Source organism: Natrix helvetica (genome assembly GCF_964273705.1).
Source record: "Natrix helvetica genome assembly, chromosome: 2".
NCBI lineage: Eukaryota > Metazoa > Chordata > Lepidosauria > Squamata > Natricidae > Natrix > Natrix helvetica.
The window spans coordinates 126,672,330-126,686,112 of NC_138552.1; the positions used below are offsets into that span (position 1 = coordinate 126,672,330).

At 38.6% G+C, this 13,783-nt stretch overlaps 1 protein-coding gene across 1 annotated transcript; it reads left to right on the forward strand.

Moving 5' to 3' along the window:
- The first annotated feature begins 1,158 nt into the window (after positions 1-1,158).
- On the forward strand, positions 1,159-11,642 carry LOC309386317 (cysteine-rich venom protein latisemin-like). The gene is made up of 8 exons (XM_081941548.1): positions 1,159-1,364; positions 4,073-4,134; positions 5,424-5,537; positions 7,309-7,396; positions 8,168-8,316; positions 9,808-9,902; positions 10,319-10,407; positions 11,331-11,642. The coding sequence occupies exons 2-8, from the start codon at positions 4,075-4,077 to the stop codon at positions 11,456-11,458; spliced, it is 723 nt and encodes a 240-aa protein (XP_081797674.1). The 5' UTR covers positions 1,159-1,364; positions 4,073-4,074; the 3' UTR covers positions 11,459-11,642.
- Positions 11,643-13,783: the final 2,141 nt, after the last annotated feature.

The window sequence follows — 13,783 nt, forward strand, 5'->3', positions numbered from 1 at the left end:
CTCCCCCATGTAGACCCAATTTTTAGTCTAGACTCATGACTCCTGAACTTACAACTCCTGCATCCAACTGTGGGTTGTATGTCAATTATGCCCTTTCCTACTCCAACAATAACACCTGTTCACAGTCATTCATGACCTAATCCCCTCACATCTTGACTCTTGCAATGTGTTCTACATCGGGCTGCCCTTGAAAATTATATAGAAGCTCTAATTAGTTCAAAATGTAGCCGCTCACATGGTTTCTTGTAGGCATAGATGTGCATATGTGTTATCTCTATTGCGGAAGCTGCACTGCATGCCAAATTCCTTCTGGGTTCAATTCATGGTGCTTGTTGTCACTTTTAAAGCCCTACAGGGCTTGGGACTAGGTTATTTGAAGGACCATCCTTTCCCAGAGACACTTACCTGATGCACCAGAATGGCAAGGCAGGGAATGTTACGGATCCCCTCTCCAAAGAGGTACATATATTTAGCAGAATCAAGAAGAATGGCCTTCTCCATGGTGGCTCCCTCCCTTGGAACATCACCCTGACAGAGTTAAGATTGGTCCCCATTTTGACACGCTCTCACAAGACCCCGAAGACCTGATTTTGCCAGCTGACTGGGAAACCCAGAGTGGGATGAAGCCCATCAAATGGCTTATTTGATTGACTGATTGTTGTCATCAGGGAGTGGGAGTTATTACTTTTTATAGTTTTTATATTTTGTTTTTATCTTTGTAAGCCATCTGTAGTCACTGAGAGTTAGTTGGTGGCCATATACGTTTTCTTAAATATTTAATTAAAAAATTATTGGAAGAGGTTTATCTATGAATATTAATTAAAAATATTTTTCATAATTTCAAAAGACCTTGAGCAACAGGAATACATTTTTCTACCTTGGACTCACATGTAAATTTGTGCAATCAATGTAGCACTAAAAAAATAACAATAGTTCAATGGAACATTTTATCTCAACTTCTAAGAACAATCAACTGTGAAACAGAAATGTGTCTGCAGTTGTAAACATATTTTAGGTAGATTCCATTTACACAATTGGAACTTACTCTAGGTGCGTTCAGACAGTTCACATAAATATGTACTAATATCTTTATATAAGTTAGTAGGTAGCTTTAAATAGATTCAAGAGCAGATTTTTACATGAGAAGTCATGAACCTGAGGAAGAAAAGAAAGAAAGAACAAACTTGAGACAAATCCAAACTTCTGTTTTACAAGGCTTAACGGATATAATTTACTGTTGAGCACTGAGTCATTATGAAATAGAGGAAGCAGGGAAGGTATATAAACCTGGTACTGTCTGTCTGACTTCCACGGTTTTTTGAAAGCAACAAAGGAGTTACACTGGGGCTTATTCAAAGCAATAGGTAAGATTTATTATTAACTGCAATTTGTTTAAAGCCATTGTTTGCAATTAATCAAGTTGAGATCCTTTTAGAAAAAAAGTAATTTAGGATCAGCACATTTCACACAATTCTACCAAGTTGTGTTTTGTTCTGTTTTTGAGAATATGTTACATCTATTACCATAATATATTAGGTTTTATACTAGCTTAAATAGCATGACTTTTTAAAAAAATCTGACGTTGCTGTTTTTTGAGTTTGCCTGTGATCCTATCAGGCATTCCCGGGATCTTCCCTTACTAAACAAACATTTCTAAGATTCTCTGGAAAGAGGAAATTAGAATTAAAACTGTTTCAAGGCTACAGATCTTTTTGTGCATTTATATGAATGAAATGCAAATTGAACTCAATGGGACTGACTTCCAAATAAACATTTGTACCATTGGTCTGTAAATGTATACTGCAATACATAAGACCTCAAATGATTAAACTTAATCCTACCCCATTTTGCTTTTTGATTTAATGTTTTTTTCTAATAGAAACTGAGCTCATAAAATATACTATTTTTTCTATTTCCTCCCCTGTTATTATGGATTTTGGAAGTCGGGTTTAGTGCCCCCCAATATTTTACCCATGGTGCTAGGATTCTTACCAATTTTAATTTTGTTTTAATTTATTATTAAATTGATATGCTGCCCATTCCGCTATCTGTTCTAAAGTTCATCTCAGCTTCTGCTGCCTGTAGTTTCTCATTAGATGCTATAGTCATGGAAAAGGGCCACAGAAAAGCCAACTCCACATACAGTGGTGTCATCACTTCCTAGCACACCTGAGATGCTGGGAAGTCAACTAAGTATCATGTTAATCCAATCTGTTTACATTCTCTCAAGATAAAGGCTGCCAGGACAAATTCTTGCAATCAGGAACAAATTCTGATTGCATTGCCTCAGGAGCAATCTCCATTGCCAAATGTGTTAGCCCTGTAGCCTTTGCATTTGCAGATATAGTTGATTATATCTGATGTAAGACAAAAGTGGGGGTCCTTCAGACATGTTGAATTTTAGATTCAATAATCTCTAATCAGTGTGATTTTTTGATTGGCTTTTATGGAAATAGCTGGGGTTATCTTTTACTGCAGCAAATCCATATGGAAAACTTTAGGAACTATTTTAGGTTTATAGATTTATATATAGATGATACGGTAGATATAACAAGTCTGCACAGCTTGTTAAAATGCCAGGTTTTTGTGATATATAAAAAAATCAGACCAAGATAAATCACTTCAGATTTTTCCCCCCTTTTAGTATAATTTGTAAACTGTACAATTCAGTTGAAAAACAAACTGTGATTTCTTAGAAGGAAAAATAAAAACAAAAAAATCTTACAATAACATGGTTGCATAAGATTACACACCCTTAAACTAATATTTTGTTGAAGTACCCTTTTATTTCATGACAGCATTCAGTCTTTTGGAGCAGGAGCCTATCAGCATTTTGCCTTGTGATCTTTACCAACTCTTCCTTGAAAAAGCATTCCAAATCTGTCAGATTGCGAGATCATCTCCTGTTGTTCAGGTCACCCTACAGATTTTCAATTGGATTCAGCTTTTGGTTCTGGCTGCGCCTTCCAAAAATTTGAAAATTCTTCTAGTAAAGCCATAATTTTGTTGATTTGAACATATGCTTTGGGTCACCATGTTGAAAGGTGAAATTCCTCTTCATCTTTAGCATTTTAGCACAAATCTGAAAGTTTTATGTCAAAATTGACCAATATTTAAAATGGTTCATCTTTTCCTACACCTTGACTAAAATCCAGCTTAAAAAAAAAAGCAGCCCCAAAGCATAAATGCCATTACTGTGCTTCACTGTGGGCACGGTGTATTTTTGGTGATGTGCAATGTTTTTTGCACCAAACATATTTTTTGGAATCATGGCCAAAAACGTTCAACCTTAATCTCATCAGAACATATATTTCTCACATGGTTTTGTCAGATTTGATGTAGCATGTGGTGTTTTTTTTTAATGTTGATAGATTTGGATGTTTTTCTTTGTAAGAAAATGTTTCTATCTTGCCACCTTACCCTACAGCCCAGTCTATTCTCTATTCTATATGAAGAATACAGGAGATTGTTGTCACATGTAATACACAACCAATACTTGCCATAAATTCCTGGAGTACCTTTAATGTTGCTGTAGGCATCATGGCAGCTTCTCAGACTAATTTTCTTATTCTTTTTCATCAATTTTGGAAGGATGTCAAGTTCTTGGTAATGTCACTATTGTACCATATTTTCTCTACTTGTTGATGACTGTCTTCACTGTGTTCCACGGTATAGCCAAGGCCTGGAATTTTTTTATATCCTTCTCCTAACTGATACCTTCCAACAATAAGATCCCCTTGATGCTTTCTAAGCTCTTTCAGACCATGTATTTTGCTGTAAGAAACAACTGAGTACATGTCAGAAAAATCCTACTAGAAAAACTCAATTTTATATGGGCTTGATCAAGGACTCTTTAATTAATGACAGATATATACTGACTACTACCTAACATCGGTTTGAATATGATTGGTTAATTCTGAACATAGCCACACATAAGAGTGAGTTTCGTAGTCTAGGAGATAAATATCTTCAGAGAGGCCACTTGCAAACATTCTGAACTACTTAAGAAAGTGCCACAAATTCCATTAAGCAGATTAAGCACAGATATGTCTCAATGTTCTTTTGTTTTTAGAAATGATTGCCTTCGTTGTCTTGCTAAGTGTTGCTGCAGTGCTGCAACAGTCTTCTGGAGATGTAAGTGTCATAACTTTGTATCACATATAGCAGATATATACAGTACATAACTTTCTCCTCTTAGAATTATTCATTAAACTACCTAACATGTGTTAGATTGTTTCATATGTATGATGAGTGGTAGAAATAACCTTGAGGAGCAAGAAGAAGAGATGCAGCCAAGACAACAGTCAGTTAAATCTTGAGTCCAATGTAGAAATGTAATTTGAGAGAGTAAACTGAGGCTCAGACAAGACCACTCTTAGTGCATTTAGACTTTCGAGATTCTATGACTGTGATACTGTAACCTTGTAATAAAATAATATTATCATCCATTGCTCCAGTTTCTTGGTCTGATCAGTAAAGCTTGGTCAGCCTAACTCTTCATTTTAATTCATAAATATATTCCAGGGCTAAACACACAAAGAAGAACAAAATCCTGCTGAATGGAGCAGTCAAATATAATTAAAACTGGCACATTTAATAAAAAGAATCTTACTAAATTTAATGTCCATGGTCTACAACAGAACTTAAGCCCCAGCCCTCTAGAATACCCCCCCCCCGGGCCACCTGAGGTCTGTGGGATCCCTACCCTTTTAAGCCTTCTGGAGGGCAGTGAAGACCTGGCTCTGCCGTCCCACCCCAAATGTTGGGCAAGGATAAGGGTTCAATGAGGCTGATTGATCTGACACTTGATGGGTAGGATGGCTCTCTTTTTATTCTTGTTGTGGGCCACTTATTATTATTGTATAAGATAGCTAAGACCGTCATATAAGCTCTTTATGTAAATACATAAATACCACTGCAGTATTCCCTTGAAATAGATGAGGAAAAAGTATTAATTCATTTTAAGTTTGTGCTGTGATTGCCTGTTTCTTATGTTGCAACTAGTCTCTCCAAATGCACAGACAAATGGAGCCACCGTTTCATAGCTGGGGGTCACACTTCCCATTTGGCAGAAGTGAAGAAAGTTGCAAGAGTAGAATGGCGATAGGAGATAAGGCAAAGTCCATTCACAAGGAATGAGCCAGTATTTCTGATTGATTGATTGATAAAATTTATATTACTCACAAATGGCAACTCAAGGCAGCTTACAAGTATAAACTTTTTAAACTTATATTAGGGCTATTTTAGGAAATATGTGAGAGTTGTGTCTTTCCTGTCTCAAAATGATGAGGAATCATGCCACCAGTTTTCAACAGGAGTTGTAAGAGAAAAGAAGTTTGGGCTTCCATTCAGCTCCGAGGCCACTAGTTGCCTTTTCCATTTAAAGGTTTTTTTTAATGTTTGTTTTGTTTTGCTGTCTTAAGGTTGATTTTGATCCTGAGTCAAGTAACAAAAGCCAAAGCCAAAAGGAGATTGTTGATAAGCACAATGCTTTAAGGAAATCAGTGAAACCAACTGCTAGGAACATGTTACAAATGGTAAGCTAAATGTAATTATATTTGTATCCTTGTCCAAGAGTTTGCAAGTTTGACTTTCTTACTAGTATAAATATTATACTATAAATATTATGTTTAATATAAATATTATGCTTTACTAGCTAGGATAAGATAAGATACTATTTATTTATTGAGCAGTTCGGCTTCTTTGCCAACATGGATTTAGGTGCATCTGTATTTATGTTTGAATCTAGGGTGAAAAGCCCAAATGGAATGATTTATGTGACTAAACAAATATGATGACAACTATGAAAAAAATGGAGGGAGGTGGGGTAGTCAGACTGACATAAATAACAATGTCATAATATATCCCTCAGCCCTTTCTACATGCATCACCCGATCCTGTGGATGCTACTGTGTAAATTATCAGAGAAGTGTCACACATGAATTCAGCATGCAGGAACTTTGATATGATTGGTGATTGGGGAGGAGAAAATCTGTCCTGGGCTCCTAATGTGTGGGGTTCCACGGAGGTTGGTACTTCTCCTCTCCCATTTGATTTCTAAAAGAGATTGCTAGGTGAGCTTATCCATCACCAATATGCTGATAATATTCAATTACATATGTCTGGCCTTGGCAAATTAAGTGATGTTGCAAATGTTTTCTTGTGGTGTCGGGAGGCTGTGAAAGTTTGGATGAGGAACAACAAGCTTTGAGTTTTGGAATGCTCCAGTTCTGGGACTATGACATCTTTGCTGCTAGATGGTGTTATATTGCCCTAAACCGACTCTGTGCTCAATCTGGGGGTTCTCCTGAATTCACAGCTCCTGTTTGAGGACAGGTGATAGTTGTGGCTAAGAGGGTCTTCATAAACTTCATATTGTATACCAGCTGTGCCCATTCCTAGATTGAGGGGCCCTGTTCACAGTTTCTCATGTCCCATCCCAGTCACTTCTTGGCTGGACTTTTTAAATCTGCTTTACACAGGGCTTCATTTGAAGAATACCCAGAAATTTCAACTGGTGCAAAATGCAGCAGAATTGGTCGTTATGTATGTTCCTTATAGAACAAGTAATATACTTCTGCTCAGGAAGTTGCCTTGTCTACAAGTTTGTCTTCAGGCCCAAATCAAAGTACTTATTTTGACCTTTAAAGTCCTACATCAGCAGTCCCCAAACTTTCCGGCTTGGTGGCCTAGTGCAGGTGGGGTAGAGGGGAGGGTTGTGTGTAAGGGGCAGAATGGAGCTTTGTATGTGAACACAAATGCCTGCTGCTCGTATGAGTGGAGTTATGTGTGCAAGTGTCCACTGGCTGCATAAGTGGAGTTGTGTGCTCACTCTCTCACCTGCCTCTTGTTTGAGTGGAGTTCACTTGCCTGGCCAGGTTCCCAAACTGGCCATGACCCAGGTGTTGGGGACCCTTGCCCTACATGGCAGAAGGCCAGGTTATTGGAGAAACCACCTCTCTCCAATTGCATTTTCCTGTCCCAGTCCCATTTCATTTTAGCTATATTTTATAGTTTTTGATGTTTTTAGTAATAATGTTTGCTGTTATTGTGAATTGTTGTTCTTTAACTTTGTTATGTGCCACCCAGAATTTTGTGTTTTGTGAGAAGGGCAGCTATATATAAGGGATGGGGAGGGAGCACCAACTATCCAAAGCACATTTTAGAGAATATTGGTGCAACTTGTGAACTCTTAACTACAAGATTTGAAGGAATCCAAAAGATAGTAAAACATTACCAGACATATTTTCTGCAAATTCAACGTATGCTTATTTCAATAACTGATTGTTGCTGTCAATTTCTATTCAGGAATGGAATTCTAATGCTGCTCAAAATGCAAAACGTTGGGCAGATAGATGTTCTTTCGCTCACAGTCCAGAACACTTAAGAACTGTTGGTATGTCAGTCCAAAACAATAGTATGGTTTTAATTGATTAGTGGATTAATAGTATATTTCACATTTAATAGCACTTACAATCAATCTTGCTCCTCAATATTAGCAGGAAGAGTAATGCCTATGAATTACTCTATTGTTACCACTTCCATGTAGATGATTCAGTTCGATCAAGATGTTAATAATTTTCTTAATTTCCCCCAATGGATTTGCAGGAGAAATAGTATTTGAACAATGTTTTTTATTTCTTTTTTATATTATATATTATTTATATATTATTTATAAATTTTATATATATATTATTTATAGCCCACCATTCCCCAAAGATGCTAAAGTTACTGTCCTCACCACAGCTGTTTTTGATGGTAGATGCTGAGCCCACAGATGTTTAGAGATTTCCATGGTCAATTGGAAAATTAAACTTAGATCTTCCTAATCTCACTATATATTAACATAAATATGCCCCCATAAATTAGGGCATCTGGGCTCTAATTTACTTCCAAATAAAGTATATTAATGTTTTCATATTCTCATCAGAAAACAAAGATTGTCAGTATGTACAATCAAAGGTTCTAGAAAAGCACCACAGTAAGAAATCTGGGTGTAAAATGTTCATTTCCTATCCAATGATTTAGCAAGGTAATTGCATTAGTATTTCTGAAGAGATAGGAAATGCTCAGGTATCTCCTTTCTGCTGTCATTTTCCTTCTTTCAAAAGATGTGTTCACCTGTGTTTTCTTGTTGTTGCTTTTTTTTAACCTTTCCCACTTTTAGAAAGATTAGGATGTGGTGAAAATCTATTCATGTCAAGTCATCCTCGTTCATGGACTAGAGTAATTCAGACTTGGTATGATGAATACAAAAATTTCAGATATGGCGTTGGAGCAAACCCACGAGGTTCTGTTATTGGTCATTATACTCAGGTAGGACTTTTTCATATCTTTGCCATTTCTATGTTCACTAAATATAAATCCACAAAAATGAATGAGATAAAAAAGGTAGATTCCCTTAAATTACACTTAAGTCCATGGCTGATCCTGAATCACTAAGCTAGGCCATGCCTGGTTGTTATATAGTAAAATCATGGCCTGAAGCTAGACAGGAAAATTGAGAAAACACCCCATAAAAATAGTTTCTTGGATGAGAAGCGAAATGTCTTCAAAGAAAAACCATCTTTGATATAACCATGACCTGGATGATTGAGAATCTCCATAGACATCCTGCAAAAAGATAATAGCAAAACATTTGTTGTGCTGTCACCAAGAAAACCAAGCAACTATGACCTTAAAATCACTAAGTAATTCCATAAACATGAGCACAGGAGCATCCTGGTTAAGAGTCATAGTCCCAAAGTATATTAAGGAAACGGAAAACTAGACTAGGTCAAAGTGTTGCAATGTTTCTGTTGTTGTTAAGTTCTGATATGGTGCAAATGAAGGATGGCAAAGATGCTAAACATGTTATTTGTTATTCACAATTAGCTGTCCATTCAGATCTTGACTTTCATACATCTGGTAAGGAGGAACTACCTTGCTGGCATAGCACTTGAGATGTAGACTGCTTTGGATATGTTAGGGCACTTTAGAAAGAGATGGTCTATAACAGTGATGGCGAACCTATGGCACGCGTGCCACAAGTGGCACGTGGAGCCATTTGTCAGGGCACGCGAGGCGCTGCCCTGTCACCTGGCCAGCGCGCATGTACACGCTGGCCAGCTGAGTTCACCTTTTTAAAAGCCATTTTTCACCCTCCCCAGGCTCCAGAGGCTTTTTTAGGAGCCTGGGGAGGGCGAAAAGAGCCTCCCCCGCGCCCCCGGAGCCCCTCCGGAAGCTTCAGTCACTTCCGGTTTGCTCGGAGGGTGGTTTTAACCATTCCGGAGGCTTCAGGGAAGCCTCTGGACGGTCCCTGAAGCCTCCAGAGGGCCTCTGGGGGGGAGGCTCTTTTCGCCCTCCCCAGGCTCCTATAAAGCCTCTGGAGCCTGGGGAGGGCGAAAAAAGCATGTAAAAACGGGGGGTGTCATGCGTTGTGCTCAAATGCGCACGGGGGGGTGCGCGTTGCATTATGGGTGTGGCACGCCCGCACATGACCCCCCTGCGCTTCCCCCACTTATGGCACGCAAGCCAAAAAAGGTTCGCCATCGCTGGTCTATAAAGTTCAGGATGAAACAGTTTTGTGTTTTTCATTTTAAATATATACATTTAAAGCACAGAGGATGAAGCCTTATTTTTCTAACTTTGCTTTGCTTTGGCAAACTTTCATATGAAATGATTGGAGAAGTTCTTTGTATTGTGGTGTACTATATATACTGCGACATGCTCACATCTGGGTTTGTTTTCTTATATGCTCCTCTAAAGTCCACATATCAATATTAAGCTCTAGCATATTAACCTGTGTGTATATTTTTGTATCTACAGATAGTTTGGTACAAAAGTTACCTTGTTGGTTGTGCAGCTGCCAGATGTTCTTCATCCAGTTTTAAATACTTCTATGTTTGTCATTACTGCCCAGCGTATGTATCAACTATGATTTGTCTCATCAAGACAGAGGGACAGCAAAAGGAGAATGTTACAAAGAAAGAGGGGAAATGAAAGAGGGGAAGAAAACAGACATGAGGAGGAAATCAACGTTTCCCTCAATTCTTTCTCTTTCTAATAAGCCAGGAAAATCCTTTTTTGCTCTCTGACAAAACTTGACAGGGTTTACTGTCTTTTGGAGAAGACTTCAGAAGTCAGGTCTTCCCCTCCGATGGTGGTGCTGTCTGCTCTCTTAAAACTGGAGACCCAAACCAGAGAGACCAAGACAATGCAACCAAAGTCAATTATCTATATGGCATGGGGAAGGGTCAGCAATCCCAAATGTAACTATAATAACACATAGCATCTATTACATATGTTTCTATTCATCTATTCATCTTTTTCATTCTAGAGGGAACATCGTAGGTTCAATTGCTACTCCATATAAATCAGGGCCACCTTGTGGGGACTGTCCTTCGGCTTGTGTCAACGGACTATGCAGTAAGTTTTTTTTTTAATCAATTATTAAACTAACATTTATAAAGATCAAGAACAGATTTTATTTGATGACCTAACCATCCCTAAGTAGAATAACTGGCATAATGGAAGATGTCCAGCTATCCAACAAGATAAGGGGATCATTACATACATGAAGCATGCTATTGTGGGATAACCAGACATCTAGAGTTGCCTTGATGGTGCTTCTATATGCTCCCTCACTAGTGGTTGATGAGCCCATGCAATTGAATCAGGAAATGTCAGGATTATATCAATCCATTTTAGCTTATTAAGAACTTAAAATCCATGCCAGCTTTCTCTGAATTTTGTTCACGGCTATTTTTGAAACTAATTCAGCAGCTACATATAATTACTCTAATACCATAGTGGTGAACCTATGGCACCTGTGCCCGAGGTGGAACACAGAGCCCTCTCTCTGGGCATGTCTTCCACACATGCATACCAGCCAGCTGGTCTTCACGCATGCGGGAGCGCTGGACCCTGGAAGAGCAGCTGCCCGGCGTGCATATATCCAGACCTGGGAGATGCTCTTCTGGTTTCCGGCGCACCCATGTGTGTGAAGACCATCTGGCCGGCATGCAAGTGCACATGAAGACCAGTTGGCCAGTGCACACATGCTCCCTACGTAGCTGCTCTTCTGGTTTCTGTCACATGTGTGCATGTGCGCCCGCGTTCTGGTTTCGGCATTCGGTGCCGAAAAGTTTCACCAATACTGCTCTAATATATACTCTAAAATAATTACTATTTTCATTTTAAAGATCTTCAACTTTAAAGCACCCTATTAAAAATACATACATTTGATTCTGAGCTCTAAAATTTTGCATACAATTGTAAAAGAGTCCCTAGCAGTTATGCTTTTGGTGATGTCTCACTTTTATTCATGTTTCCTCTTTTTAAATTTTCAGCAAATCCTTGCAAACATAAAGACAAGTTCTCCAACTGCAAATCTTTAGCAGCACAAGTTGGATGCCAGACTAATTGGATCAAGTCAAATTGCCCTGCTTCTTGCTTCTGCCGCACTGAAATAATATAGCGGATCTCTCATTCAATATTTGTTATATCTGCCCGAAAAATCTAAATTCCTATGGCATCTTTTTGGTATCAGCAAATTCTTATGTGACTTTTGATTTCATATACTTTGCATGAATGTCCTATGAATGTCTAAGGGAAACATAAGCAGGAATAGAGGCTAGGGATGAAAACTGTAGGTTCAAAGGGTCATAGGAGAAAATCACAGGCCTGGGTGACATCAAAAAAGGGCCACATTATAAGCTTGATTAAAAAAAAATACCGAAGGCCTGAAAATAAGATCACAAAATTCTTTGCACTACAACTATACCACAAGGATTTCTTAAATGCTTATATTAAATCTAACTTAGAACTGATTGATGTCATTCATGCAAAGTATATGCCAGGTTATGGTGTTTTTAATGTTTTAATTGGTTGTGGTTTATAGTTTAATATGATTTTATGATTTTTGATTTTTGACTGGGAGCCACCCAGAGTTGGTTGAAAGAAGGGCAGCTTTATAAATGTTTTTAATAAAAATAAATAAATTCTGTGTAAAAGCAAAATGACCAATTGACTGGTCAATGTATTGTGTATATATATATCTATATTTGTGTTTGTGTGTGTTTGTAATTTGGTGTAACAATCTACCAAAATATTATTAAAAACATAGCCTTCATAAAGTGGTTTAATATCCCTGATGAGGGATATTAAATCCTTCTTAAACCAGACATTCAATCAAAGGCCTACCTTAGTGCAACAAATGTCTTCCTCTGCATAAGTTTTTTTTAGTGTTTTTCTATTTAAAACAAGAATTTTTAGATTAAAAACCCACCTTATAATGCAGAGCATAAACAACATAAATTCAATATCATTTGGAAACAAACATAAAGGGTAAAATCACGCTGTTATCAGATTCAGCACCTAGTGACAGTGGAGATACACCTGTATTATTTGCTTAGCAAATAAGCAAATGGAAATATATCTTCTATCTGTCATTAAGGGTGGCTCAGCGGCTAAAACGCTGAGCTTGTTGATCAGAAAGTTCGGCAGTTTGGCGGTTTGAATCCCTAGCGCCGCATAACGGAACACCCTATTATTTGTCCCAGCTTCTGCCAACCTAGCAGTTCGAAAGCATGTAAAAATGCAAGTACAAAAATAGAAACCACCTCTGGTGGGAAGGTAGCAGCGTTCCATGCGCCTTTGGCATTTAACCATGCCAGCCACATGACCATGGAGATGTCTTTGGGGAGCGTTGGCTCTTTGGAATTGAAACATAGATGAGCACCGCCCCCTAGAGTCGGGAACAACTAGCACATATGTGTGAAGGCAGTTCAATGAACCAAACTGGTTCCTACCAGTTCGACCGGTTAAGCTGAACCCATAGTGGTTTGGAGATCTGGGTTGCTGGAGCCGGCAGTGACCCAGACCTGCCATGCTCCCGAACTGGTTTTCTTATCCATCTTATTTTTTTGCTTCTGCGCATGTGCAGAACATTTTTTATTGTACTGCGCATGCATACACAGCATGCATCAAGTATGTGCACACGTGCTGCACACCCACAAGTGAACCGGCAGTAGTGACTGCTGGAACCCACCCCTGTATGAGGGGAACCTTTACCTTTAGCTATCTGTTATTAACTTCCCAGTCATGTCCAGCTCAGCCCTAAAAGTTTTGATGGTTTCCCATTCTTCCGCTAATCTAGTCTGACTCTGCTTAGCCAGCCCAGGAATGACCTCATTTATGACTGAACTCTTTCTTCACTGAAAACAGAACTGCCAATATGAAATTGCTGTTATTCGAATCCATGGTAAGGGAAGGGAAGGGATCATTTATTCTTCCTTCATTTATTGAGATATTTACTCTGATGGTACTTTAGTTCTACCTTATTACAATTATTATGCTTGCAGAAAAAAGAGGGAAATGGATTAGAGCTGTGAAGCTAAAGCTAGGGTTCCCACCAAAGTTGCCAAATGTATTCCTCCATGAATGTGGGGGGTGGCCTTCAATTGTAGTGAGCGCCGCACTGGAAAAAATGGCTTATTGTGTTAAAGGCCTCTGCAGAGCTGAAGGATTGGCTTTCACAAGGTGGAACATTGGAATCCTGAAAGACATCACCACATCATTGTCATGTCTTGTTTTTTGATATCTTCCCCTGATAAATCACTGCCTCTTTACCTCAAGAAATATGTTGCTTCAATTTTGTTATTGTGCTTGGGTCCACTAGTAGATTAGATCCCACAAGTTGGGCTTTTTCTCCCTCTCCTCTTCAGAGTTAAGAGTACATGGGGCAAATGTATCTTGAGAAGAGACGGGCCTGGCTCCCCTTCCCTCTCCTGCTAATAGCAGC